General features: G+C 42.1%; 2 protein-coding genes across 29 annotated transcripts in view; one reads left to right on the forward strand and one right to left on the reverse strand.

Moving 5' to 3' along the window:
- kansl1a (KAT8 regulatory NSL complex subunit 1a) overlaps window positions 1-13,620 on the forward strand; it is a 30,316-nt gene extending 16,696 nt beyond the window's left edge. For 3 of the 11 annotated variants that reach the window (XM_071461889.1, XM_071461888.1, XM_071461890.1), the window contains exons 3-15: window positions 1,283-1,424; window positions 1,696-1,779; window positions 3,179-3,288; window positions 4,189-4,330; window positions 5,257-5,425; window positions 5,958-6,113; window positions 6,750-6,968; window positions 7,221-7,375; window positions 8,680-8,804; window positions 9,009-9,066; window positions 9,832-9,944; window positions 10,039-10,291; window positions 11,857-13,620. In XM_071461889.1, the coding sequence (XP_071317990.1) occupies window positions 1,283-1,424; window positions 1,696-1,779; window positions 3,179-3,288; window positions 4,189-4,330; window positions 5,257-5,425; window positions 5,958-6,113; window positions 6,750-6,968; window positions 7,221-7,375; window positions 8,680-8,804; window positions 9,009-9,066; window positions 9,832-9,944; window positions 10,039-10,291; window positions 11,857-12,069 (1,939 nt within the window). In that variant the 3' untranslated portion in view covers window positions 12,070-13,620. The remainder of the gene's footprint in view (window positions 1-1,282; window positions 1,425-1,695; window positions 1,780-3,178; window positions 3,289-4,188; window positions 4,331-5,256; window positions 5,426-5,957; window positions 6,114-6,749; window positions 6,969-7,220; window positions 7,376-8,679; window positions 8,805-9,008; window positions 9,067-9,831; window positions 9,945-10,038; window positions 10,292-11,856) is intronic. The other 8 variants (XM_071461896.1, XM_071461897.1, XM_071461891.1 and 5 more) reach the window with 7 other exon arrangements.
- Window positions 13,621-15,121: 1,501 nt separating this feature from the next.
- Window positions 15,122-24,291, reverse strand: part of LOC139608305 (microtubule-associated protein tau-like) — a 32,200-nt gene continuing 23,030 nt past the window's right edge. For 13 of the 18 annotated variants that reach the window (XM_071461915.1, XM_071461911.1, XM_071461909.1 and 10 more), the window contains 5 exons: window positions 23,153-23,245; window positions 22,006-22,098; window positions 20,534-20,615; window positions 20,168-20,274; window positions 15,122-18,552 (listed from right to left, as the gene is read on the reverse strand). In XM_071461915.1, coding sequence (XP_071318016.1) covers window positions 18,355-18,552; window positions 20,168-20,274; window positions 20,534-20,615; window positions 22,006-22,098; window positions 23,153-23,245 — 573 coding nt within the window. In that variant the 3' untranslated portion in view covers window positions 15,122-18,354. Of the gene's footprint in view, window positions 18,553-19,473; window positions 19,625-20,167; window positions 20,275-20,533; window positions 20,616-22,005; window positions 22,099-23,152; window positions 23,246-24,291 lie in introns of all 18 variants that reach the window. The other 5 variants (XM_071461906.1, XM_071461914.1, XM_071461918.1 and 2 more) reach the window with 3 other exon arrangements.

Consider the following 24,291-nt stretch of genomic DNA (forward strand, 5'->3'; position numbering starts at 1 on the left):
TCCTTCCGCTCAGCTCCACAATAAGACAGGATTCCTGGTTGGATTATTGGTTATCTCAGTGTCTGCTGCACTGTTCCCTGCCCCAGCCCCACCCCCTCCACCACCCTGTGGCCTGTAGATTGCTTTTAAAGCCCGTCTGTTCCTCTCCAGGCTGCCAGAGCTTCCCAGTCCTTGTTGTCCCTCTTTTTCTCTACTCCCCACTTCCTTCCCTTCCCATCTCCTCTCCCCCTCTCAGCTCCAGTCGTTCTCCACTTCCTCCATCCTGGTGGAGCTCTGAAAACTGAAAACAGGGGCGGGTGTGGGGTGGAGAAAGCACAGAGGAGTGCAAGGTCTATCTTTGTCTGCCATCTGAGTCATTATTTTCATTGTTCAGCCACGGTCACTGCGGCCTGTATTTTGATGAAAGGGCGCCCTCTGTGGTCGCTGCTGCACAGTGCAAGAGCAGACATTTTCCTCTCATGTCTGCCTTTGAAATGCCCATTCTGTGTGTCATACTGGTAAAATGGAGTACTCTGCTCTCAGTTGGCACTCATTCTTTGACATGGGATAAAGGAGTGAAATGACAATCCCCCTTTTTACATTTATCCCAAACCTAATGATGCGTGTCTGATCATATTGTTTTTTGATTAGAAAGCTTTTATGTGGTGTCTGCAGTTGCCACTGCTGGGAGCTTTGTATAATGCTGATTCACTGACCTCTGCAGTCTGGCAGAGGAAATGCTTGGAGGCTCATTAGATAATGTGCTCTAAATGATCAGTTTCACTTTATCAATTAATTATTTCGGTTGTTTTTCAATGTGATTTCAAAGGATTGTGTTTGATGGGATGATTCATGACAGACCAGATATTCAACACACGTGACTGTACACCACTCACAATTAATAATAATAATTGTGTGCGAGGAAAATATGATTTTGTGAGCACTGCAACCTTAGCGATTATTTTACTTATTGATTAATCAACTGGTTATTTTTGCCATTAATGATTGAGTCTATAAATGTCAGAAAAGGAGAGAAATTTGAGGTTCTCTGAGTCCAAGGTGACATCTTTAAATGTCCTATTTTAACCAACCAACAGCCCAGAAGCCAAGAAAGAAAAGCAGAAATCTTGACTTGAACAGCAACTTTTTTTGGCAGTTTTGCTTCACAAATGACTGGATATGATAGTTAGTTCAACGACTAATTAACTGAAAGTTGCAGCTTACTTATAACATATGAATCATAAGCCGTTTTGTTGCACCTTTTCACCCACAAACTCACACTCACATCCTCTTTGACCCCCAGATGGAAGCGGGCGGAGAGTCGCTACACCGTGGAGAGAGCTGCAATCATCAGCCACTGGAACTGGCTCCAGGCCCACATCTCGGACTTGGAGTACCGCATCCGACAGCAGACCGACATCTATAGACAGATCCGCGCCAGCAAGGTCAGTCATTACATTTGAGTTTTGTTAGATTTGTGTGTGAGGATCTGTTTGTGTGTCTGTTACATACTGGAGTCTGACGTGTTGGCGTCTGTGCTCACGAGATTAGAGAACTATGTTATAAAATAGTTTCCATGGAGCCTGTATGATGAAGAAGCTGCTGTGATCTGGTTCACTACATGCCGTCTGTGTGACACTCACTGTCTCCACACTTTTAACTGGTGCATCCGGTGCTTTGGGGTCTAAGAATGACACTCGGGTCTTGGTTCCACAGGGCTCAGTAGAGCTGGGAGGGGTTGCCCCCAGCGCAGTGCCTGCAGGTGGGACAGAGGTGAAAGCAGAGCCTGTCAGTACTCAGGTAAGCAGAGTGAAGGTGAACAAAGGGGTGTGTTTCCCTGCACAGCTCGCCACATTCTGTCTCTTGGGGCTCAAAATATTAACCAAATAAATGTCCAGTGCCTCAAAGCAGATTTGGCAAATTGTGATTCAACAACAGTTTGAAGTTGTTAATTCTGGCTTTAATATGAAGTGTCTCTTAATGAGTACTCAACATTTTTTGCCTGTGAAGTTTTCTGTTATTATTAAGAAAAAAGTGACAGTGTGCTTGTCCTTTTCATTCTGTGATGTATTGTGGTTATGATTAAAAATTGCAAGGCCACTGGAGGAAAGAAGCACTTGTTTACAGCTCTCACAGTAAATGAGCCTAAAAAACTTGATGCTGCTGTAATTGAGATATCTCTCACAACAAAGGCTCAGCAAAAACAGCTGGATTAAATCTTTAAGCTGTTTGAATAACATTTCAACATTTCAGCTCATTCAAATTACCTACTATATAAGCGTATAAAAATATTTATATATACAACAAAAGAACTGACAGAAATTCAGTATGTAAATATACTTTAAGTTTGATTAAATCAACCTTTATTCAGCACTGTAATGATGTGTTATGTTGGTAGGTGAATGTAAACTGTCGAATGTCCTTTATAACTTTATTCCTTTATTCGTAGCTGCGGGATAATCAGCAAAACATTCAACTTGTTTGTTCTTGTAAATCAAAGCATCTGGGGGAAGTGAAATGTTAAATGTTCACAGGAAATGATTTCTTTTCATGTGTCCCTCAGGTCTGAGTGAATCAGACAAAAGAGCATTAGTGCAATAAGCTCCTTCAATGTTCATATCCAAATAATTGCCACATAATTTATCAGAGGATGAACCTGTCTCTCCGGATTTGTTTAAATTGTTTATACAAATGTTTGTGAACCCGGTACAACAGACGCAGGTGTGGCCTCTAATGTTGGTGGATAACTAGACTGCTGCATGTTGGTTAGTCACACAGTCACTTTTCACTTAATATTGTTATATTATAGGATTTTTGTTGTGTCTTTGCTGAGGCACATTTATAATATTATAGAAGGAATTGTGGAATAAGAGAAATGAGACCTCATATTGTGAGGGCAAGTGTTAGGATTGAAGCCATGAAATTGTGCTCATTAGTGTAAAAGCTTGTGAAGTAGCAGCTTCCAGCTATGCATCATGATGACAGTGCAGAACAGGTTTCTAAGCTTTGGGATTGCCCAGCTCTTTTCACAAATCTAGACTGAATAATTCAAGGCCGCACCACCAGGATGATTCAGTTTGTCTGTTATGTAGTTTCCTTAAATACCCTGGGTTCGCTAAGTGCTGCTGGTCAGGCCGTGTTCCAGCGCCAGTTAACACGACATGTCGCCTCACTGTCTTTGTCTTATCTGTCGATGCAGGATGTTAGTTCAGAACGGCTGGAGCACACAGGCACCGCCCACGTCACCAGCGCAGAGGCCGGTCCTTGGAAGAGTCAAAATGGACAGCCAGTTAACGGCGTCCTCAGCAGGTACGGCTGATAATGATGACCTCATGTCAAGTTCCCAGAATGCAATCTGCTTTCTGAGAAACCAAGAAGGGAGTTCTTGATAATAATGGATTTTAGATCATGGATTTGTAATTATGAGATGCTGATGTTGTTTAAAGCTGCAGGAATTAGTTAGTTAACTGATCAGCTGATCAACAGAAAATAAACTGGCTTTGGTTATTTTTCAAGCAAAATACTACAAATTAATGAGCTCCACCTTCACAGATGTAAACATTTAATGCTCTTCTTTGTTGTATGTGATAGTAAACAGAATGGCTGTGTTTACATCTGGTTGAGCTGTGGGAAATTATTAGACATTTTTGATAAAGTAAATGGGAAACTTAGTGATTGTTAAAATAATCCTTAGTTTTCGTCCTGTGTTTACTGTTGTTACTCTGTCTGTAACTGGGATTAAGTTAGAATTTATCAGTTGAAAGAATTATTTGATTAATTGATTAGTCATTCCACAGAAAAATGTTTCAAGCAAAAGGCCAAAACTTTTGCTTGTTGCAGCTTCTCATGTGTGAGAATGATCTGTTTTCCCTGTTTTATATCGTCGTAAATTCAGTGTTTTTTCGTTTGGGACTGTTAGTCAGACAAAACATGACATTTTAAAGACATCACCATGGGCTCTGGAAAACATGATGAGCATTTATCATCAATTTCTGACAATGCATAGACAAAACAGCAAATTAATATTCCATATTCCCTGTTTACCATTAAATTTCCTAATATTAAATCACTGCTCAACAAGATGCTTGATAAAATAATAATTTCCATGTTACTAATATCTTTAAGTAACTTGATTTGAGGACAGTGTCTTATTACCTTGTCATGTGAGGCTCTGTAACCTCATTTGCTGTGTTGCTTGTCCGGTGACAGGATGGCAGAAAGTGCAGACACCAAGCACCAGCAGCCGTTGGCCTATGACAGCACGTGTGTGGCTGCGCGGACACGACCACTAGTCAGCTGTCGGCGACGGCGGCTCATTCAGCCCAACACTGTGCCCAACCTTAACGGCAAGGTGAGTTTCATTTGTCTGTGTTCACAGGCTTGTGTTTAAATCTCCTGTAGAATGGGGTTAAATTCAGCGAGTTCATCATTAAGTCACACTGCGCTTTTCACCTTAAAGGAACTGAGAGGAAACACTTTAATTAATAGTTTGGAGACTGAAATCGGGGTCAAAATGCTGTAAAAATATCGTTAATGCCCGGTTGCACATTTAAGAGCAATGAAGAGGACTTTTATTCTTCCATAGATCTTGTACTATGTGTGTGTGTTTCTAGGCTGCACTCACCGATTAGTTCCTTGGTTTGTAACCTAATAGCTGAATAAACAAGAGCTGCCTGACTTTCTGAAAAAGTAGGGCATCTTTCTCCAGAGTCAAACAACAAAGAAGCGTAATCACCCTTGTGACAGCTCACAAGTTTTAGTTGAGGAAAATAGAAACATGTGCTGAGTGTTTATCTTTGTGGGGCGTTTCAAAATGTGTTAATGTAAGGCCGTGATACGAAATGTGTTTGTGTGGTTACTGAGGAGTTTAAATAGAGATTTCTTTGTGCTACTTCTACATTATCAGAGAGCAGTTAGTTGAAGAATAAGCAATCCTCTTTTTCCTCAGTGTGTTCTCCAGGTAATTTATAGTTTCAGGATAAAAGTGAAGCTGGATTTACTGAATTTTTGCCTCTTAAGTGGTTCCTAGATTTTAAATTTGTCTGCAGTTCACTATCAAATGCAATTAGACCGATCTGTAAGAAAAATACAGGTACTCTGTCGCCAGTGGCTTCAGAGAGGAGAATGTTTTCTGGGGTGACTCACTTTACTCCTGTGGTGCATTTAACTGTAGACATTTTTAAGCAGCCATTCATTCGTCACTGAGTAATATGTGCTTAATAGTTGCTTTAATGTAGCTCAGTTTCACATAGTTTAAAATCCTCCGTTGTCCACCAGCAGGCCCAGAGAAGCAGCTGTATCCAGTGTAACTGCAGGGTTAACCCCAGCTGTGTGATGTGTGGTGGCTGGTCCACCCCCAGAGAAGATCCTCAGTATGAGCTACCCACCCTGGAGCGCCTGTCAAGACTGGATCTTGGCGTCCACCCCATCCTCTCCTTCCCTGACGGTCAGTGCTGGGCTCCTGGCTCAAAGGCGAACACAGTTTACGCAGCCATTTCCTACTTCACATCCAGAGGGGAAGACAAACAGGGAGTGGCTGCAGAGAGAATTCTCCCCAGGAAGTTCTTAGAGAACATTTTCACCCATCTAACTTTTCTGTCTGACACGGGTATCATGTTGTAATTCAGCCCTGGGCTCTTGTTAACGACAATGAAGATGGTCCTTTTAGTCCTGGATTTTTCAGAATATGGTCTTTTCTTTATATTTTCAGCTGTTACACAAGGTTCACACAGTTCAAGACAGTCTTGTGATTATTAGGGAGTGTGTCATGTTTCGTCCTAAATGCTGAGCATGAATCCCTCAAGGCTGATACATAATTGAGACAAAGTTGTTTGGGTTTGGCTTGAGCTCATGTAGTAGATTGCCTTTGGCTCCACTGTAAATTACTAATGTTGAACTACAGGCAGAAAATCTGAAGTATCCAGCTGCACAGTAACTTAGTGCTGAATTCTTCTTCCCTCTGTTTATTTCTTTCTCAGACGTTTGTATAGGCCTCCGTCTGCAGCAGGTGATGAAGAGCCAGTGGCAGACCAAGTCACTGGAGAGGAGTAAACCACTGAAGAAGCTCTCCCTCAAACACAAGCTCTCCTCGTCCAAAGAGAAGCACAAGTTCACCAACTCACTTATGGCAGTCAGTAAGTACAACTGCAACTGAGCCAAAGACTCTTGATCACACTCACACCTACACATGAATGCTTTTCAAAGCTGTCTGCAGGTCCTCTGATAGCCCTCAAATTATATTAACTGAATAGAAGGTTTCACTTTGGAGACCTGAACTGTTTCATATTAAATGTATGAATATGAGATGGAAACAAAAAATATTGCCATGAAATTGTGAAATGAGCCAATGTATCAGTGAATCTTTGCTCATTATCATGAAATATTTCTCCATCCTGCTTCTTTTCATAGTAACAGACTTTGTTGGGGATTGTTTTTATTTAATTCCAGTGGTTTTTATTTCATTATGCCATTTTTTTTTTTTTTTTTTTTTTCTTTTTTACCAGAAACCGTTTTATTTCATAACACCACGGGGCAGAGACAGTTACTCTACTGTTGCAACCACATGCTCAGCTCCACTAGTGAAACATGCATCTCACAAGTCTACAGCTGATTTCATTGTTGCTTCTATTATAGTGGTGAAACATACATGCTCTTCATAACCAATTAACTGAATGCTATGAGCTTACAGTCACCCAATGGATGTCCTTTAAAATATTTCAATTTAAAACCTCTACCATGACAACTCCTAGTTAAAATGCGACTGGTTCCTGGTGTTGCAGGACTGGGCCACTATAAGAACCGTGCTGAGAAGCCGAGGACAGTGGACTGCAGCGTGGGCAGCAGCAGTGCTGTGCTGAACACAACCAGGCTTGAGGGCCAGGCCGTGTGCAAGACTGAGCGGCTGCAGGCGCTCTCCACCCCGTTAGGGCCCTACGACAAGACCTACAGCCGCAAGAGATTAAGAGAGCCCTCGCTGGATAGAACTGACAGTGAGTCTTTAGTTAATGAGGACTGAGTTGTGTATCTGAAGGGGGAAGCGTCTATCATAAGGTCTGTTTAAAGGGATATTGAAGCTTCCCTGAATCAACAGTGGGACTATTTATTCCTTGGTTCTCCTCCCATTTTGATGGTTCCAGTCCCTTTGCCTCAGTGTAGATGTGCTGTTACAAAAAGTGAAAAAGTCTATCATGGCTTAAGGAGACTGAGCAGTTTCTAAACCTCTCTCCTCTCCTCTCCTCCAGCCTCCCCTAAACTTTTCTTGGAGTCAAGCAGCCCCTGTCCCACTCTGGCCAACATGCACCCGTCCCTTCACAGCCCCCTGACGCGCCAGCTGTCCACGTCTTCAGAGAACTCCACTCCGCTGGGCCCGGGCAGCCAGAGCGTCCCAAGCACACCTGTAAGGAAACACTGGACTACAGCTCACTTTGTTTTGGCCTCATTAGCTGGTAGAGGAGTGGGACTGAAGTAAGGCTGCCCGCTCGACATCGATGATTCAAATCATCAGTCGAGGAGCTCCCAGTTTGAACCACATGGCTGTCAAAGCTTTTCTTATTGTACATACAGCAACACAGGATAATAACATGGCACATTGTAAAGTTCTACAGGCCTAGTTTTGTCTCCCAGCAGAGCACCATGACGCTCGCTGTGTTTAACCTTTGTTTGAAAAGCTTTGATGCTCTGAGTTCCGGTGCTGAAAGCAAATGAGATCAGACAGAACAGACCAGACCTCAGCTACTGACATCTGGAGCGCAGGCAGGAGAGGCAGTGTGTTAAAGTTTTATTATCAAACTATAATTAAGATGCTCAGTTCCTGTTACTTTGACTGTGTGGAAATCTGGTGTTTTTACATGACTGATGATGGAGTTAAAGGCTCTAAAATCACAAGATCACAGGTAAAATGTCAGGATCTGTTGTAGGAGACTCAGACTTGGTAAGAAATGTTGTAATTGTAACATGCTGTCAGAGAGCAGTCTAATATCGGACACTGCTGACATACACTGTGAGATAATGATAAAGCCGGTAAGTAGGTGGGTACGAAAGAGAAACTAAACTCAAACTGAAATTGAATTTTTTTTTTTTTTTCTTTGGTTACTGAAGCAGGAAAAGTAGGAAACCAAAACACTGAGCAGAATCAGAGGAACTGAACAGTTCACATTCTACAACAGCTGCAGCACACAAGACACATTTGAAAAGTTAAACCAAGGCATCAATATTTAAATGATGTCTGCTAATGTTTTTGAAAGTGACTGAAAAATCCCTCTCACTAGTGGACACAACAGGAAAACTTGTATTAGACTGAACATTATATATAACTGTATAAGGCTCTACAGTTAAAGGAGGAGGATCATGACAACAATGTACTCTAACAATCATGGAATTACCCTCATCAACATTTTAGTATTTGCAAAAATATTCAAATTGATGTAAATGAGTTTGAGTTGTGTCCATACCAGTGAGTCAAACTCAACACCCAGTTTTGAAGTGAGCTCATCATGTGACTTAAGTTTGACAGATAAATATTGATGAGTGATATTAAATCACTTCACTTAAATCATTTCCTTGTTTGAATATTGTTGAAACTGTCAGGAAAGTGTTGATTTACTCATGCAAAAAGTTATGAGGTCATACAGGTGTGTTACCTCGTGCTGTAATCTGTTCATGTGTGTAATCCTTACATTGACGTGTTCCTTCGGCCCCCAGCAGCAGCCCATCAAGAGGAGGCGGGGTGAAAGCTCTTTTGACATCAACAACATCGTAATCCCCATGTCTGTGGCGGCCACCACCAGAGTGGAGAAGCTGCAGTACAAAGAGATTCTCACACCCAGGTAAACACCTGCTCTGTGTGGCCTGCTCCTGCTGTGCAGAGCGTCAGGTGTGACCAGCAGGATGTTTGTCCTGTGGCCTGTTTGCTCAACACCGGAGCTGCTTTCTTCTTCCTGTCTATTTATATCCGTCAATTCTGAAGTTATTGTGAAGCGTGTTGACCCCGCTGGGCCCCTCTACTCACATCTGTTTATCCTTGTGCATAGTTGGCGATCTGTGGACATTTTCTCCCAGCTCATAACTGAAGAGGAGGATGAACGGGAGGTGAGTGTTGAGTCCTGCTTTAGGATCCACTGAACCAGACCTTCTCTGATCGTGTTTTCAAATGTATGAGATGTGTTAAATTTTGAATCTTTTGCACAAAGGTTCAGAATACATCACCTGCACTCCCAATATTTTAATTCAGAATATACAGCAGTGAGTGAACAGTGCCACCTGGTGGTCAAATCCCTGACTGCAGCCTCTTTATGGTGGATGCAGGTTAATGACCTTTCAGACCAAAGCAGAGCAACTAACAATGATGCAAATTTTCTCAGTTAATCTATAAAATGTCAGAAAAATCTGCCATCACAGTTTCCATAAGTCCAAGTCGACATCTTCAGATCACATTTCACAAAAGAATAAAAAAGTTTACTGAGACCAGAAAACCAGCAAATAGTCACATTTTACGAGGCAGGTTATGTTAAATTTAATTTACAAAAGTCAGAAATATTTTTCATGCGATTTCATCTATTTTCTGCTGGTGATCCAGGTCCAGGTGATGTTTAATGATCCCTTAACTATATTAATAATTATATTAATAGGAGTTATTAATATACACCTGGGAGTGAAAGTGTGATATGATATCAATAAAATCGCATAAATATCTTTTATACTTTATGTCCATTTGCTCAACAAATGACCTAAGTGATTTTTCTATTACCAAAATTCAGGCAATTCCTTCTCTGTCAGTTGATTAATAAACTAATCATGTCAGTTGTAAACTGAAGGAAGCACAGTGTCAGGGTCCTGATGGTTGTGTGTGTGCAGGTGGAGGACCTGACAGACGCAGCCTTCATCCAGCTCCATCAGCCGTATGAAGATCAGGAGCGCTCTCGCTGGACTTGGATGGCCTTGGCTCCCGCGAAGAGGAGGGGCAGCAGGTCATTACCCAAACTTTCCGCGCAGTAACATGCTAGTGTTTGGTCGACTGTAGAAGTGAAGCCTATAAGTCTCATTGGTTACCTCGTCCCTCAGGTCATACAAATCTGTTGACGGGCGGACCACACCGTTGCTGTGCGGGACCAACCCTCCCACCCCTCAGCCTGCGTCCCCAGACCCAGGCCACTGCCCCATGCTCCACGACTACAGCCACGTGCCGTCACCCATGAGTCCGGCCAGCCCCGACACCACCTCCAACCCCCACACACCCTGCTCGAGGGACTCCCATCGGCTGCTGTCCAGTGAGGACACGCGGTGCTCGACGCCGGACTTCACCTTCGAAGAACGGGTACGTACCGTTATGGCTTCAGTTCAGGCTTCGAAAATCAGCTTCCATGTAGAACCGTCTCCACATTATTATATCTTTACCAATCATATCGCTTGGAGTCTTCGTCATCGTGGATTCAAATGCGATGGATTCAAATCACCAAAATAAGAGTCTGAATATTTCTGCATCATCAGCATCAAGGTTTCAGGTGTGATGCCAATAATTAACCTCTCATAATAAAACATGTGCCCCAACGTAACACATTGTTGGTTAATATAGTCCCCATTTCTTCCTCACTTCAAATTCTTCACATTATTAATGAATTCTCTGTGAATCATTAACATTCCTCTTTCCTTTGTGCTTGTACACTTGGAGGCTTGTTACTGGACCAGAGAACAGCTCAGGGTTTTTCTTTGAATGAGCAGAAATCACCATGGAAACATGTGATATTATATGTGATTATATTAGTCCGTTGACCGTCCTCTTACCTCACACCCACATGAAGTATTGGCACTCAGTTAGATCAAATCCCTCAGAAACATGTTACAACACATTTGTCAAAGCTTTTGTGTTTCTTCAGGAGGCTCAGCTGGTTCTGGCAGCAGTCTAAGAATTACTTCAGCCATTTAATAATTTACTTCCATTAAAGGGCAATAAAAATACAATTGACAATAATTGAAGCAGAAGAGGCTGAATTATGCTGCCTTTGAATCTCTGAACCTCCAAACACTCTGGATCTGTTTCCCATAAAGCACCAAACAGCAGATTTTCATTAGCCCCTCTCTCAGCTCGACATGGTCAGTGTCTGAAGATCGATTTCTTAATCAGTGAACAGTGGAGTCCTACATGAACAGTTTTATGCCAGAGTTTGAATAGTTGTTACATGACTTTCATCTGTATTTGTGATGTATTTTTACCACTGGGTTGAAGAAGGCAGAGGTCAGTAAGAAGAACACATCATGTTGTGTTTCTGTGCACCTCAGCTTTTTAGAAACATCTGAATCGGTGGACAGTTGCAGATTTGGCAGTTTTGACTACACCCACAGTTCTGATGAAGCAGGTTTTGAGTTTATTTTACCTGAGAGGACAAGTGAAGGTCAAACAGAACAAATTAGTCCAACAAAGTTGTTCTGAATGGATGTACTGGAGTAAAGAGCTGACCTTTATTAATTCAATGGTGCACACTTTAACTCTTTTCACATGAGCTGAGAGCAACACTGTGAAAGTCTCCCAAAAGAGTTAGAGGGGAAAAAGGAGACTGGCCTTTTGATTGTTCCCTGGTTTGTTGTGTAGAAATATGGCTGCAGTGATTATTTCATCATTAATTTAACTGCTGATCATTGTGTTCTGCAGTCCAGTGTGATGTCTTCAGGTACCTTGTTTTCTCCTGCCGCTGGCCCCAACTCCACAGATAATGAGTGAAGTCTAATATATCACAGTGAAGCCGGAACCAGTAAATGTTTGGCACGAGGAGACGATTATCAAATTTCTGTTGACGGTCTGATCGTTTCAGCTCCGTGTAGAAATACTTAAGACTTGAAGTCATGTTTTCAGGGTTTTAAACAAACATTGTCTGATGTTTTCAGACGGTAGCGCCGTGGGAGCGTCGCAGTTTCCCCTTGGCAGAAGACCCGGCCCCGGAGCCCGAGGCAGAGAGCGACCACCACATCAGGCCCAGAATGCGCAGCATCTCAGGTTGCCGAGCAACAGCCTATGGACGTCTGGATTCGGACGACATGGATCTGCCTTGTGACAACGACGAGAGCGGCCCCAAACACAAGGCCTCCACTCACCGATGAATGACTGACAGCCTGAGGTCGCCTGGCCCCCCTCCGACCCCTCCCACACCCATTTGCCCACCCACCCCACCCACCGCTCCTCTCTGGCATTAACAAGCAGAACCTCAAAGCAGAATAAGATATTAAATGGGTTCCTGTTGTTTGATATTCAAACATCAGTCTAATACTTTTCACAGTTTTTAGTGAACATTATGGAGATAGAAGCCTTTCCCTACACTTGTTTTTGTCACAGGAAAAAAGGATAAATGTTTAAAAAAAAAAAAAAAAAAAAAAAGTATAAAACAACACGTTTCAAAAAATGATTTCTGTAGTAGGCTAAACAATGTACATGGGGGCTTAGTGGTGTTTCATATGTCGCGTGTACACTTGTAGCGCACTATGTAGCGGACTCCTCAAAATATGGCCAAAGGGTGTTTTCTATTGACTAGTTTGCTTGTAATTCCCATGTACATTTTTAGTGGAGTGACAAATAACAAAACAAGAAAAAATACCCCCCCTCCTCTCCCCCTCCTCATCCAAATAAACAGGTACATTTGAGATGTGGCCCCCCCCCCTCCCCTTAGAGGTCGCCTGAAATCACCAGAGCACTTCTCCAACTGCCAAGTCTAGTTTTGTTGGTTTGCTTTTCTCTGTTTTTCATTCCTGACATGTTTTATTTGTATTTGTTCTGTCTGTTCCAGCGTAACGACACATTCTTTGTGTTTTTTGAATAGTAAAAATCATTCCTTTACAGTCTCTGTGGAGAGTGTCCAGCTCCCATCTCGCCCCGCAGCCTCTTTAACTCTCCGTTCTGTTTGTTTTGTTGTTGTTTTTTTTTTTTAAAGAGGGTGATAACGTACGTACAGGACTGGGGGTGTCTTTTGAGCACTTGCCCTACAGAAAGCGCTGCTGCATGCTGAAAAACATGCTGATGTTAGTCTTATCACAACAGCACACAGTCAGATTTCCACTTATTAAAAGAGAAAAAGGAATAAATCACAGGGGATGATTTGTACCATCTGCTAATTTCACTCCGTTCTCCTTGGTCATTGCTGTATTACAAAAGTCAAATTGTGGCAAAATAAAGACTTAACACACTTACCCCCACCCCTCCCCTTCCTCTTTTTTCTGGTTCAGCTTGACAAATTTCCTCCTGCAAACATTTCAAATGTAGCAGCTCTCAGCTAGAAGCCACCCTGAGCTCAGGTTCTTCAATTTAAGGGAATATTTTCTGCTGTTTTAATAGTTTCACTTTCAGATTAATCAGATCCAGACTACTGTGTTGCAAGATGGGATTTTTGTTTTCACCACCCGCAATGTCCATATAACCACACTCTTGCCCCCCCTCCCTCCTCCCCTCACCCTGATTGCTATGCAAAAAAAATCTATGGTTGTTTTTCATTTTACACCTCTTTTTATGCCACAGCCATTCAATCACTGTTTTCTTCTTTTGTAGTTGAGCAAGATGTCGATGTACCTGTTCGATTGTTGCAGCAGTTAACCTAATCAAAACGCAGAATTGTTTTTTCTTTTTTGTAAATAGTACCATTAAAACATTTATGTTTAACTTGGTGCAGTTGTTCTGGCCTCAAGTCCTTCAGTGTCAAACGTGTCTTAAATCTCCGTCCTCCAGTCGGTAGTTCACCTTTTATCATCTGTACAATGTGACTCATGCATTGAGGGTTTGTAGCAGAAAAAGTGATGATTTTAGAGCACTTTGGTGTATAAACTGAACACAAATAAAATGCATATAGCCTTTTTATTATAAGTAGGGAGTGATTTCCACACACAGGAGGTAGGAGGTTGCTGGTTCGATCCCCAGCTCCTCCAGTCTGCATGTGGGACTGTCCTCGATCCCCAAACTGCATCATCAGTGTGTGTGGTAGAAAAGTGCTGGATGCATGTGAGTGTGAAGCGCATTAAAACGGTAGCTGGGCTGTGAGAGGTTCTTACCTGTGCTCTGCTTCACCTGCAGCAGAGCAGCGGGGACACCTTACCGGAAGCTGGGCGGCGTGACGCTGTGGGCGGGGCTATCTCCAAAAAACAAAAAAAAAACATGTTTTAACCACTTAAAACATCCCCACAGAAAAGGGCTAATATCAGTTTAAGTGTACGCTATATTTTGAATATTTTCACCGCTTCATCTTGTCGTCAAACAACACTTTACTTCGGAACTACATTTTCAACCGTTTAACTGCCGTATTACTGCGCACAGTCGCGCACTGTATTACTCCGCAAATCACCACCTAAGCGTATGTGCACATGTGCGTAGTAATGCGGCAGGTCAGCGGCAGGAAATATAGTCCCAGAGGAAAGTGCTGTGTGGCGGTGAAAACATTCAGGATACAGCGCACACTTGAAGTTTATCAGCTTTTTTTCTGTCAGTGTTTTTAAAGTGGCTAAACACGTTTTATTTTTCTGTCCACATCACTGCTGACTGCTTCTGCCCTGAAGTTAAGGTGGGGACACTGAAGGTTATTGTGACTGTCCACAAGCTATTTAACCAAATCAACATTTTTTATTTAACAATCAACATTTTTCGTTAAAATAAGCAAAATAGGTCATTTTGTCCCATAGCAGAACAGATGCAACTATATATGCTCATTTCAACACATCAGAAAATAGAAAACATTTTTGGGAGTTATTTCGTTAGCCTCTCATGGTCTTAAAACATGTCTGTTCTGTTTATTATAAGAAATATATAAATTGTGCATATTTTGAGTCAAGGTATGTATAAGCAAAATTAAACTCAATAGCTCAAAGAATTAATAACACTATATTATTTTATAAATAAATAATACTATAGTATTATTGTAAAACTGCATATTTTTATGATATTATGGTTATTGAGACAAAAATAAAAATAAATAGTGAAATTTAATGTATTTTTAATATGTTGCATGTGTCCCCAGGGTTGGGGTCAGTTGTACCATCCGAATTCTTACATTCAAATAAATATTGTGGAGGATATGTTTATGTCGTCCTCTCTAGGTGTGGGTCACTGGCAGATTTCCACAGTTTAAAATGTACAGGTCTGGTTGGTGAGAGAGCAACTGCACTCCTTCATCACAACTGTGACTTCATAGCATTTATTTTCAAATAACACATATACAGCAACAAGAGTCATCATAAACCAGTTATTGATAAAATGCACAATAACGAGAACAATCACATTTCCACAACTGTACAGCGTCAGAATCAACCAAAAAAAGATGAGCGATGAGTTTCTCTCACTGCAGAAGCCTCTCCAAACAGCCCCAGCACAAACCGGGAACTACTCCCACCCCTCAGATTCACGTCTGTCCTGCACACCGAGACGAATGTGGTCTATTGGAGAAAAGAGAACTGAGAATTCACTGTAGCATGCAGATAATGTTGCCGGCACACCCTTAATCCTACTTTGAAATTAAAAGTAGCATCTTTGCAACCATAGAGATAAAATGCTGTTTTATATCTATGTTGCAATACATGGTAAACATACACAGTTGGGAGCAAAGTGTGGGACTTCCTCTTCCTCTTTACCACAACCTGTGAGTGAAGGTGAAGGTTAGCACCACCCACACACACACACATCAGTATATCCTTCAGAATCCAGAGGGCATATATAAACAGGATATACAAAGAGACCACTTTGTGAAGGGGAGGCAACAAGCAGACGGCTGTCTCTCACATGAGGTGCATGCAAGAAGTTGTTTCACCCGTTAACGAGAGTGATCGAGATGAGTCACTAGGAATACTGATCGACATCTTTGAGCACATGAACTGAGTGTGTTACGTTCAAGGAAACATGTTCTGAGAAAACAGGAAACTGGTAACAAATCTCCAGTTGGTTGTTTCATTTAAATAGAAAACACAAGGCTCTGTACAACAACGCCTCACACAGAAATAAATGTTTATTCACCTGAAGAGAATTCCCTCAAAATCTCTTCTAATCTTCCTTTATATGAAATAAACCATATGGCCAAATATATGTGGACATGCCTGCAAATTTACTTCACCTCAGAGCACTTTAGGTCAGGTTTTTTTAATGGCCTGAGCCCCTTAGTTCCAATTAAGAAAGTGAGATATTCAATATTTTAGACCAATAGCACCTCAGCTCGGGGCTGAGGCTCCCCACTAGGGGGCGAGAGATCATTTTGAAGGGTCGAGAGATCTAACAGGAAAAGAAAGCAGAAAAAAATGTTTGAGTCGAAGCTGTAACACCCTGCAGACATTACTTCATTTTGAAGATATTATGTATTTTTTTATCAAAACTTTGGGCATTAATTACCTAAAGGTTTACAGCCAGTGTGACAGGAAACCCTGTCAGATGATCTGAGATTTACCAGGATATGTATGAAGATTCGTCCCAGGTTGACTCCTATTTTAGATGGTTGTGCTTCAAACTTTGTGCCAACAGATTTGGGGAAAACACTTTTCTGTTTCAGTGCCTCCAAACAAACCCAGTTTGGAGAGGAAGAATCGCACCGACCTGCAGAGAGCTCTCATCTGAAACCCTGTCCAGCATCTTTGCAGTGAACTGGACTGAGAAGCAGATCATACACATCAGTGCTGGACCTCATTAATGCTGTTGTGGTTGAATGGGAGCAAATCCCTGCAGGAAATCTGGTGGCCAGACTGAACCCAGAGGAGTGGATGCTGTGAAAGCACCGTATTAATACTCAGGGTTTTGAATCAAGATCACCGGCGGGTGTAAAATTCAGGTGTCCACATAATTTTGTCCATGTAGTGCTGCCTTTTCGTTGCCGGGAATTTGCACATTTAGTCACTGAAGATAAAAACAACCAGCTGAGAGCCACATCCTGATGAATCCTGTGTCTGTGTTCAGTGCCCAGGTACAGATGTAACTCAGTGCTGTACAGTTTCTCTCGTTGCTCACTTTAGCAGAAATCCCTCATTTCACCTTGGCCCAGTCAACCCTTCCTCCGTCATCCATCCATCTGCTCTGCGACACACCTTATTCATTCCAGCTGAGTACATTTTTAAACACTAGCCTTTCTGAACTTTAAAGCGCGACTATGTAACTTGACTGAAGAAATAACACAACCTTCTTCTGACTCATGAAAAGTGGTTTTGCTGCTGTGGCCACTCTCGGTCTGGTATGACCAGTAGCTTGTGGCGACTACTGTTATCAAATAGTTTTACGAATCCTTCTACGCTTGTGCTACTGTTGCTTAGCATTTCAGCTAAATGCTAAAGAGCAGTGGTAGCATATTAGCATTATCTAAAAAGTGGCGTCAGTTTAGCAGAAGTTATGTAGCCTCGCTTTAAGACTGATTAACTGCGATGAATGTTATTCTACCTACCTGTAAGTGCAAACAGCAGTTTAAATACTGTCGTCAATGAAGAGCTGAACTGATGAACTCACTCTGTCTCTCCACAATTTGGCCATGAAAGTTACACTTTAAAATGCCTTAAGGTTAATTTTCCTCCTGGTACATCAAGCTTTAGCGCATTTACAATAGAGCAGTAACAAAAAAAAATGAACACTGACAGTAGCAGGCACAATACAAATGTTTCTCATATCAAATACATGTCATATATCCACAGAGTACGATTATAAAACTGTGCCCAACACAAACCGAAGTTTCTACTCTAGCCGTTCTGTTTTTTTTTTTTTTAATATCCAGGTTGCACCTCGGTCACCTGCAGCAGCTCGAGGTGCCGAACATGTCGGGACTAAACGAAGCAAAGACAGCAGTGAGCTCTGAAAGCATTTTTTCTGCCTTTTAACAAGAAATTTGCTACTTTTCTTTCAACGGTTTTTCCTCAGGCGACCTCTCGTGATACCCTGTAACTGCTCCCCTGCTTCAGCACAAACTGGACCCCAACAGTCTGCGTTTCCCTCCATTTTTCAGGTTCTGTATTTCTATATATGTTAAAAAACAAACATCAGGGGACACCCATCGAAGGGGAAATTTCTAAAGGGTTTACAGTCCATGTGATGCGACAGGAAGTCTTAAACCAGATTCACCAGGACGTGTGTGAAGATAAAATAATTCAGAATTGCTCTGCTGGGGCGCTTTAACTCTGAAAGGGACACTTACAAAAGGTAGAAATAATAGCGAATAAAGAGATCAAAGACCACAGAGAGAATTAAATACATTTTGGCCTACTTGTTAATCTGTATTTTTTTCTCATTACTCTACTAGTAATGGCTTAAGAACAGTTTCAAAGGTTAGTGAAGGATAAACAGTGATGGGTAGCTAAAAAAGTCCTGTGAAAATAATGAGGAAGGCATCGCAACTCCTCTACGTGGTCGTGTTTTTGAGGTGGATGTGGAGGAGGAGGAGGAGGAGGGTGCATTCACAAGCCTTGCTGGGCCAGAGAGGCGGACACCTGGTCGGCCAGCGTGGAGAGCTGTGGAGAGTCGGCCATGTTGATGCTGCCGGAGGAGGACACGGTGCTGAGCTGGTGGGGGGAGTCCTCCAGAGAGACGATCTCAGCGCCGTGGTCAGTGCGAGCCTTGGCTGACTCACGGAAGCTCAGTTTGTGGCTCTCAATCTGCGGTGAGATCACAGGTGAGGGTCAGACATGCTGGGGGGGGGGCAGTAACACTTTATTTGAGTGACTGAGACATCGAAGAGGGGCGCAGCCACAAGTACGAGAGCGAACCCTGGTGGACGACAGTGTGAACACCAGTGTCTGGATGATGCTCTGACATCTGTTCGATTAAAAACTGCAGCTGCAGGGAGCCTGCAGCAAAAAACAGCTGCTGGGCATCTATCACAAAACACTTTTTTGATGCTAATCAATATTTCATCATTTCTTCCTCAGGTGATTTCAGTCAAATCAGGTGTCAGGTTTGTTCAGATACAGACCCGCCTCACTGTGCTGCAGCCTCCTGTTGTGTCAAAAATATGTGGACACTTTGTGGACTTTCAGTTACTTTCATATATTTCAAACACCTCATTTCTTTCTCTACATCACAGTCAATATTTCATTTTTATATCCCACAACTATCACAATTCAATTTTATTTTTTCATTATTTATTCTTTACTATAACCTTACTTTTACTCCCTTTAATTCTTCTTTACACTTCTTCTACGCACAATTCTCTTTTCTTTTGTTCCAATGAAGAACGTCTGAATGCCACAACATACAAGAAGATTTTAGTTTTCTTCTAACATTGTGTGAACGGTTTGTGTTTGTCCATTATTGTGTGAAGAACTTGACTGGCCTGCACAGACGTCATCAGCCAACACCAGCGTCCTAGCTTCAACCATAGCCACATATGGGTGTAGCATTCGGGTGTCCACATACTTTTGGCCGTGTAGTGTACATATTTAACCTATTGAAATCTTAAGAAGTCATAATATTATATTTATATATTTTAAAAATACATCAAATAGCCACAGAAAACAAACAAACAATAAAACCTGATGAAATAACGACCAGGTTTAAAGCAGCTCGCGAGTACTTACAGGAGTCCTCAATCTTTATGAGGGGGTTCGTCAGGATGGGTGTGTTGGGTGCTGGAGGGACAGTCTGAGGTGACAGAGGGGGGGTGACTGCGGGGGAGGGGATGGAGGGGCTGCCTGAGGTGCTCCCCTCTGCTTCCTTGCCCTTCTCCCTCTACAGAGGAGCCCCGGCAAAAAGGGAATGAACAAGGCATGCAACAAAAACACATGATGGCATCAACAGAAATCAAAGTGCAACACAACTTATGAAAAAAAAAACAAATGAGAAGAAACAAAAGATCATGATGACAACTGAGAATTTATGTTGAACTGAAACAGCTGGACGGAGAAGATGGAAGCAACTGAAGCTCAAAGCGTAAGAAGAAGTGATGATGATGATGATGATGATGATGAACCCAGGAGGAGAGGATGAGAGATGGACGAATGGAGGGAGCGATCAGGCAGCCAGAGCCACCTCCTGCTGCTCGGCGGTGTGTTTTTATGAGCTCTAAAGATGGAGGTGTTTGTGTGGAAACCTTGTACAGTCAGCGTGGATGGTTTTGAGCATCGATGTGCTGCTGTAAGAACGTAGAGGAGTCCGGTCTCCAGCGGATAAAGCTCTGGCCATGCAACAGGCAGAACGTGGTGAAGAGGGGCAACATGTCGGCTCCTAGTAAATGAGTAAATTTCACCTGGAGTCTGGTTGTGGTGTTTTTACCTTTTTCTGTCCTCCTCCGGGAACGTGGCCGATGTTGTCGAGAGAACGGATCTTAGACTGGACTTTGAACTCCAGCTTCTCATTTTTAATCTCGACATTTCCACCACCTAATGAAAACAGAAAATAGGACCATTGTCAATACGTTAATCGATATATGTATCTATACATATCAATATGTGAGGCATTATTTAGATTCTTTTCATTCTGTTTGAGATTATTTTTAATAACAATATGCAACAATGGTTCTGCAGCATTCTGCTGTGAATCACTCCTGAGACTGTCCTGTAAAAAACATGCTACACGCCACTTTTCATTTATCCTCCTTTTTGAATTTTAAACCACAACATATGACAAATGATGTTTCACCTGGTTTGTGATGAATGTTGGCCTTGGATCCACACTTCGATGTGACGCTGCTCAGGTCGATCTTTTTGTGCACGATTTGAACCTGTGACGGGAACAAAGCAGAAAGCAGAAACATGCTGTTTTATTCTGGAGTAACAGAGAAACTGTTCACACTCAGTCTGCATGCACGCACAGAGGAGCTGATCCTGTTAGTCTTCTAAAGATTAAAGCTGTGATCAAAGAGGGAAAACAGATTCATAAATCACTGGATTAGATACTGAAGTTCTGTACTTCTGACTGGTGAAACCTTTACAAGCGCTTTAATTTAAAAAATGCAGAAAAGTGACTGAGTTTCATGTTAAAAACATTTAGTATCACATTTATTTGATCATAATCTGCATTTTGAACATGCATTGCTCCTGTTGACTGTCGCCATATTTCTCAGCCATGCATCACAATGCAAGTCTAAAATGATCTCATCTCACGGCCTCCTGTCATCGTAACACAAAGCGCTCTGTCCCTCTCGGCTGAGGTCACAATCTCAACAACAGGCGCAGTTTGTCGGAGGACAGAGACTCTTTGTTACTGCGCAGAGACTCCTGCTCTTCACGTTTTGATGCCACGATTAGTTCACTTCACCGTGAGAGAATTAAGACATTTGCAACTTGAGGATCAGTTTGAATAAAAACATCCACACACAGGATTCATGCATGTTGGTTCAGGGGCTGGTTTGGGTGGTAAAACGTCTGAACACTGATCACAGTCAAACCGACAGGCACAGATTCAACAGAGTTATCAAGCTTACATTAGACCATGAGCATTACATAAGACTGAGCTGTGACAGCAGATGCATTGTGAGCACTACACCGTGACGGTGCGCTGACAGAAACACTCCAATTTATGGCAACTGATCAAAGGAGCGATGTGTAAGTTTTGTTATTGCTACATAGCTAACATTAGCATTAGCAGCTGAGCTTTAGCCATTGTTACATTTACAATACAAGAGGTTATAATACGCCCTCTTCAGGCCAGACTGGACGCTACAGTGACTCAGTATCGGAAAAGTGACAATATGGGCTGACAGAGCTGGGGCTAGCTGATTAGCATGCTAACTTCAATAGAAGAAAAAAAATAAAACAAGATTCTTGAGGGTTTGATGCAACATTTGCTCTAGACTGGTAAGTAACGCTAATGTTAGCTATGTAGCGATAGCAAAACTTACACATAGCGCCTTTAAAATCGAAGGTGGAAATCAGAAACTACTGGTAGTGAAATAAATCTACAGTTGTTAGGATGAAATGCTCAGGCCTGTCTATAAGTGTAATGATAAGACTGTTAATAGGAGGTGTTAACAGCACTGACAGTCAGAAGGAAATGGGTCGAACAGACAGGAGGTTTCGTGCTCCGCTGTGAAGATGCATTCAGTAGAAGCAACAAGAAGGGCTTTTAGCAGCAGATGCACACCTGCAGCTCACCCTTATTCATCTACTTACATTGCCACCACCGGGTACATGTTTTATATTATCTTTGGAGCCACACCGGGACTGCACATTGCTTAAGTCCAACTTCTTATCAGTAATTTGTACCTGGAAAATTGATATGTGGGGAAAAAAGACGGTTATCCTGGAGGAAGCAACAGCAGCAGCAGAGCTGCGAATGAGGACCATCGCTGGAGAGGAAATTAGATCTTTGAGGGACGAGTCTGAGGCTCAAGGGAGCGAGATCTAACCAGGGAACATGGCTGATTAAGGAGGACAGGGAAGGACTTAATCTCTTTTTAACAAGTGCTGGTGTGATGATCATAACTGCTGAGATGAGAAGATCCCTTAGTTACTCACATCACCACCTCTGGGTACATGTTTGATACTGTCTTTGGCTGCACTTTACTATAATCCACCTTCAGGTCAAGTAGTTCAGAGGTTTTCAAACTGTGAGTAGGAAGCGAAGCGAACTGTGAGAATCATCATGAAATAGATTCACTTAAAGAGCTTAAATATCAGTGCAATTAAATATGTTTCTACAGTTATAAGTCACTTGGATAATGTTTTATTAAATGCTAAAAATGTGGGTCAAATTAAGCCAGATTGTATCTCCAATACAAACCTTTGTTGGCGTCAGACTTTGAAAACCTCTGAAGTATTTTGACCTTGAAGCATAAAAGTCTTTCTGCTTTAGTGAGAGGGTTGGTTCTGATGATGGTGCCTGCAGAGATACTCTGAGTTCATCCCTCAGTTACTCACATTGCCGCCACCAGGTACATGTTTGACATTGTCTTTGGAGCCACACTTAGACTGGACATTACTATAGTCCACCTTCTGATCAAGGATTTTAACCTGGAAAAGTGAAGAATTGAGGGGAAGAGACTGTTAGCCCACTGAGAGCAGCATGGCTGCAGGTGAAGAGTGAGACCATCAAACTGTGACACTACTGTAATGACAGGAAATGAGTCTTGTGTAAATGAGAGAAAAAAGCATTAAAAAGGTCTGAATGTAGCTGTACTGTATAAAGAAATGAGACAGTCGGATATTTGAAGAGGACTCCTCTGTTTGTGGCAGAGGCATCGTGAGCTCAGAAAACAAGCATGTTCAGCACTTCAGTGTAAGAACCAACACAAACCGCATCACTGTCCAGATTCCTCACCTTTCCTCCACCGGGTGTGTGCTTTATGTTGTCTTTAGAGCCACAGCGGGATTGGACATTAGTTAAGTCCAGCTTCTTATCGAGGATTTGGACCTGCACACGAAGAAGAATGAAACTCTTCAGAAATAAAAATGAGAAGTGCTGCAGGAGGGAATGAGCCCAAACAGGAGGAAGTAAGACGTTAAAGGGATGAGGACTACACGTGTTTGACTCGTCTCATTAAAGCGGCCATCCATAACTTTGCATGTTTGTCACACTGGATGCTCTAGATGTTTGAGTCAGACGCTACAAAGCAGCTAAAAAGCCGAAGGAAGCAACGTGTGGTGCTGCTGCAGGAACTGGAAAGGCTGCGGTCGAAAAGTCAGAATGACCTCGACCTCAGTGGAAAACATCACGAGGTCAAGGAAAGATGTCAGAGGCTGTCTCAGGGAAATACAACCTCGGTGCAGAGAGGATCCAACTGCACTTAAACTAGACTTTTTTTTTTTTTTTTTAAACCACTTTATTTATAACACATGGACGATAAAGCCTCCTTTTCTAACCACAAAGAGAAAACAAATTGATCATGTTGAATGATGATTACATGGCAGGAATATACAAGTAGAAAATGAATAAATTATATTTAAAGTATAGAGTTTCCTAACATGAGTGCTTTGACAGTTTGTTAAGTAGAGAAAATTAATTTTTAATGCGACACAATGGGAGGGGATTTCATGAAATGAAATATTTCTGTAGCATTTTGTTGTGATGGTTATGTTATTGATTTAATCTGCTTGTTTTTCATTTGACTCCTAACTGGACAGATCTGACAGAAGAAATCTGGAGGATTCCTGTAAGTTTTGGATCGTGTCACAAACATATAAGTGGTGTTAACGTTTATGTGGATCCGCTGTAGTACGTCACTTTAAATTTTGCTGCTGCAAGGAATTGTGGGATGGCATTTTCAGCAAGGTCCGGAGTTTCCTATGCTAAAGGAAATAAGATGGGAAGCACTGAATCACTTATCATGGCTGCCGCTGAGATACCTCCAGGTCATTTCACTCAGTGAGGAACCTTCCTGAGAAAAAAAGACTTTTCGACCGCAGCCTCACGAGTTTAGTGCAGAAAAGTAAAAATATTGTGTAAAATATGACTCTGGC

This window comes from Trachinotus anak, unplaced genomic scaffold (genome assembly GCF_046630095.1).
Source record: "Trachinotus anak isolate AG129_WGS33_773 ecotype Australia unplaced genomic scaffold, CSIRO_AGI_Tana_v1 ptg000025l, whole genome shotgun sequence".
NCBI classification, from domain to species: Eukaryota; Metazoa; Chordata; class Actinopteri; order Carangiformes; family Carangidae; genus Trachinotus; species Trachinotus anak.